At 52.9% G+C, this 5,000-nt stretch overlaps 1 protein-coding gene across 1 annotated transcript in view; it reads left to right on the top strand.

Annotated features, from left to right (window-relative positions):
• Positions 1–5,000, top strand: part of cfap91 (cilia and flagella associated protein 91) — a gene marked incomplete at both ends in the record, with an annotated part of 48,933 nt that overhangs the window by 26,353 nt on the left and 17,580 nt on the right. Inside the window, one exon of the mRNA XM_084314423.1 lies at positions 37–258. Within this exon, the coding sequence (XP_084170549.1) occupies positions 37–258 (222 nt within the window). The remainder of the gene's footprint in view (positions 1–36; positions 259–5,000) is intronic.

Genomic DNA, 5,000 nt, shown 5'->3' with positions numbered 1-5,000 from the left:
TAAACTATACCCCAACCCTCCCTCCTCCCATCCTAGACTTCCCAAGAGCAGGCGTACCAAGCCGGCGTAGCGGGGGCGGAGCTTGCGGATATTTTTGACTTTCAGTCGAAGGAACTGATTCGTCTACAGGATGAGCGTAGGATTCATGCCTTAACGCTATTGGCTGAGAGACAGCGCCGGATGCGGGAGGCAGAGGAGAGTGGGAGGAGACAGGTGGAGGAGCGCAGACGCAGAGAGGAAGATGAGATCTTCAGACAGGTGAGTGAGTGTGTGTGTGTGTGTGTGTGTGTGTGTGTGTGTGTGTGTGCCACATTTATTCTTGTTAAAACAATTTCTTCAGTTCAGAATAGAAGAAGCTGTACACTGTAAAAAACTAAAGCATTTTCACAGGAAATTCACTGTATTATTTTACAGATTACCTTTGTTTTTCTACTTTAAGTGTAAATACCATAAAAATAGTCAATTACCTTGTATCAAAATATTAACCATTAAATAAAGGTTGTAATCTGTAAATGTATTTGATTTTACTGTAATTTGACAGTAAGTATTTGGAAACCATTGATGCCAGACATTTACATTTTTTTTTCTTACAGTGTAGTTTAGGAAGGAAATTGTTCAGTTCAGGATGAAACTGTAGTTTAGAACAGAGCTTCTTCAGTTCAGGATGAATAAAACTAGTTTAGAACAACGTTTCTTCAGTTCAGGATGAATAAAAATTGTTTCGAACAAAGCTTCAGTTCAGGATGAATAAAACTAGTTTAGATTGAACAAAAGCGTATTTTGTTGTGTTAGGAACCGGTAACGTTAGGTTATGGCTATAACCAAGTTCTGTTAGTTAGGGGTGACGCTTGGCATCACTACTGCACTCCCTCGCGTACGTGCACGCGCACTGAATAAAATTCCACAAAATATACCTTTAATACCAGTATTAGTCTGACCACACCCCTCATCAGCTTACCTTCATAAGCAGGTGTGTGGTCACCTGCTCTCCTCCTACCCAAGCTTTCACCACAAGGTGAGGTCAAGGGCTGCAGCGGCCGTCTGATGCCAAGCGTCACCCCTAACTAACAGAACTTGGTTATAGCCATAACCTAACGTTCTGTTCCGTTAGGGGCTCTGCTTGGCATCACTACTGCACAAAGGGAGGCCAAGCGGAGCCGCTGGCTGACAAATACACCCCGCTGACAGCCCCCCACAACCATCAGAACAGGGAGGGCCGAGCCCCCCCGACCCCCCCTAATGGAAGGCATCCCCCCTATTAGGGGCTTCACGAGAGGGCGACGGACCCGACCGTGCGAAGAGGCACTCAAGCAACCCAACGCACAGGGTGAGCAGACCGTGGCTTGACCCCACGACTACACCCACGCACAACCCGCATGCCACCCGGGAACGAACGTAGGAAACAACCTCGTCACTGCCCCCAGAATCACGGGATCAAGGGCAAACCCAACCCTGTGGCAAGGCCGTAGCAGCGGAGCGCGAAGGAAGACCCAGACCCACCAAAAGGACTGGACTCCCTGGAATGGGGGCCCGGAGAAGTCCATGATGCCAGCATCAAGACCCCACCAGGTGGGCACCTAGTGACCCCGCCCCCCACATCACCAGCGTATTCGGACAAAGGCCCCTCAGCCGAGCGGGCCCTGTCCACCCCAACAGCACACCGCCTGGAACACAGGCCCTGCAACAGGCAGACAGCATGGTCATAACACACAAGAGTTAACCAATGGAAGCAGGCAGTGCACCGGGGAAAAAGACCAGGCAACAGGCTGTCAACCCAAGCCTGGAAACTGCGGACGAGGCAGGCGCCAGAAAGGACAGCTGAAAACAGCCGCCCCGGCGGAAGGGACGTAAGCTGGCGTTGTCGCATAACCAAGCCTTTAAACAGCATGTCAGAAGTGGGATCCTTAGACCACTCGGCCCCTGACAGCTGCCCACAGAAAAAGCCCATACGATCGGCAGACGTCATGAACGTGCAGGGGCACCCTCAACCGGAGAACCGGGAGTTGACACTGCAGCAACACACCAGAGAACCAACCACCCAGGCATTACCCCATGCAATGGTTGGTCCCATAACCCCTCAGGAAAGAAACCCCAAAACACATCTGCGGCACCGCCGCAGCCCGCGTTCCGGTTTCCAACAGGGCTATCCCGGGCCTACGGGTCAACGAGCATCACCCCGGACCGGGCCCGGTGATACGGGGGGCACAGGGTCCCCCGAGGAGGTTAAAACCACCCCAACAGGCCCCTCAGCGCCAAGCGCAAGAGAAGAGCGTAAAAATGGAAGACCAGCCCCAGCACCCTGCACTCGGTATTCCCAGGAGGTCACCCAACCAAGTACCAACCAAGACCAACCCGTACAGCGGTCGAGATCCGACGAGATCGGACGCGTACAGGTCGGCACGGCCGTAAGCCATTACGACAGTGCAGAATACAACGCACCTAACAAGGGTCCCATAACGCTCAACCCTGTGACACCCGGACCGACCTAGCATTTTTCCCCCTGAAAAAACCCCAAGTCCCTCAGGGTACCAGAACAGCAGATCTGCATCCCCAGCGGACAACGGGTGCAACTGATCTGGACCAGCGCGACCAGAACCAGTCCCGTGCCCTAATCACGCCGACCTGCCAACCCCAGGAGAAGGGGCAGATATGCGTGTTGATCCCAACATAAAAAAGAAGGCGCCACCCAGACGTGTCGGTATGAACCGCGCCCGGTGGCCCACCCCTAGGGCGTGAGACCCTTCCCCATATGTCCAGACCCATTCCGCCATCATCCCCTGACATGAACGGGAACCCATCGACAACCACACAGGGTGTCGGAAGAGGAAAAAAAAACCCACCCCAATTGCTCTCATAAAAACGCTGTTTCACCCAAGCAATCAAGGCGCGCTAGTCAGCCAATGGCCCAAAAAGCACATCCTGAGCCAGCACTATGTGCGTTTGGACATACCCACATCAACAATAGGCCGTTTAGACCACCATATTGAATCCCCAAGACGCCCAGGGAAACGACAAGAGGGGCGAGATGCAATCAACTCCATTAATGAATGAATGAAAAAAAAAATTTACCCAACAGACTGCAGAAAGGGTACAACCCAGTACGGCAATACACACAATAGGTTAAGGGGAGGCAGACCTGAGAAAGACGTTAGTCTTGTTTCCATCAGGGACCCTCATTTCCAATCCATCAAAACACATTCAACTCTTTATAAAAATAAAGAAAAGGCATCACCCGTATGACCCAACTGCACAGCTGGGAGTAAAAACCCTGTTTTTCACATGATTTCAATCCAGTCACTCCTTGTAATCAGAGTGTAAGACCAGACCCTCCCAGAAACACCTTCCCACATGAGACTATGGTCAAGAAAAAAGATATGTAAACTGTGAGACACGTGACCAATAGACTCAAGTTTGACACATAAACCGGGCGCAGTAGGCCTGTGAGCCCTGCGCCCAACCTCGACATCTTTAAGACACCAGCTCATGGAAGGCGTCGCCATAGCAACAACGCTACAACGGGCGGGGGAAACCTACCGGATCCTGTCATGTAACAGGAGTCGGTAGAATATCCCTCCCCCCCCCCCCCCCCCCCCTTGTCAAGCACTGGCTTGGCCCTGACTGGCTCAGCAGAAAAGATCAAAAATCCCCTAAACCAATCAAGTGGGAAAGGAGGGGTTTATCCGACACCCCCTCCCGAAAACACACCCTTTATCCCTACACACAGAAAAACAACCGTAGCCATCTTGAAAAACCTCCGGTAGCAAGCAAAGCATAGCGAAGCTAATACAATGCCCGCTACCCACAAAAAGTGTAAAAGGTTTTACAACAAAACACAAGTCGCCTGTGCGTGAATCCTATACCCGTTGCCTATGTCATACATAGGAAAAAACGCTGAACGAGAGTAAACGGCCAGGCCGTGAAAAGTGTGCGTACGAGTATTACTGCAACTAAACCACACAGCATTGTGAAAACACATATACTTAGTTAAAGCAATGGAATAACACCAGTTCTAACTGCATGTGGAGCATCAAGCTAAATAGAACCTATTACCGAGTGTACGTTGCAGACCTTGCTTAACCTCGTAACACAACACAACTCACCCCACAACGTAAAAAAGGGCAGATTCATATACACAACCCCACCATATGATTTGTTTGAAGAAACACACAGTTTGTTCGGCCAAAACACAGTCCCCCTCCTCCAAAGTCACTCCTAACGGCGTCTGCCACCTCGCGCCGCTCGAGTCTTGCCACCCCGGGGAGCCCCGGAGGGACGGTAGGTTACAGTCTGCTGGACACGACGTTCCCTACCGTCTCCTCCGGTCTGGGATGGGCCGGCGGTGGCAGAAGCGCCGTTTCGTCCCCTGGCCCTCTTGGCAGGGCCAGCAGCTATGGTAGCGGAGGCAGTGGTAGCGGCGACGGAGACAGCTCGACGTCGCGGAAGCCTTCTGCCTCCACCGGCAAGGACGGGAGGCGGAAAATGGGGTTGGAGGATGGATCTCTCCTCTGCCATCTCTCTGCACGTTGAGGTCATCAACCGCAGGGCCTTCCCGAACAGGCCAGCGTCGGAGAGGGCGGCCGTCAGAAGAGGAGCTCTCTTCCTCTCTGGCACACGGGCCTGCTCCAGCCAAAGGTGACGCTGGCCCAGGGTGGCCAGGGCGCGCACTTTCCCCATGGCTATGGCCAGCACCTGGGAAAGATGCAGGACAGCTCCCGCAGCCTGGGTGATCTGATCGCATTTCACCTCGGTCAGATCCGTGCCGCCCGTCATTATCCCCGATACAAATCTAGCCAGGTGGGCGATGTTAGACGCCGCAGCCAGCGATTGTGTACCAGCGATAAATGACTGGTCACCCCAATAAGCCAATCGCCTAGCCGATTTCCCCTGGAGGACCGGCTTGCATAGTGGTTCCCACACCATATCCGGACAGAGGAGCGCGGCCATCGGACTGTCAAGCCGAGGCACGCCCTCCCCCATACCTTTGACCAACCCTGCTACCC

The sequence above is a fragment of the Notolepis coatsorum genome (assembly GCF_963971535.1).
Source record: "Notolepis coatsorum genome assembly, chromosome: 5".
NCBI lineage: Eukaryota > Metazoa > Chordata > Actinopteri > Aulopiformes > Paralepididae > Notolepis > Notolepis coatsorum.
The sequence above is the reverse complement of the archived record's forward strand: the minus strand, read 5'-3'. Positions and strand labels throughout refer to the sequence as shown.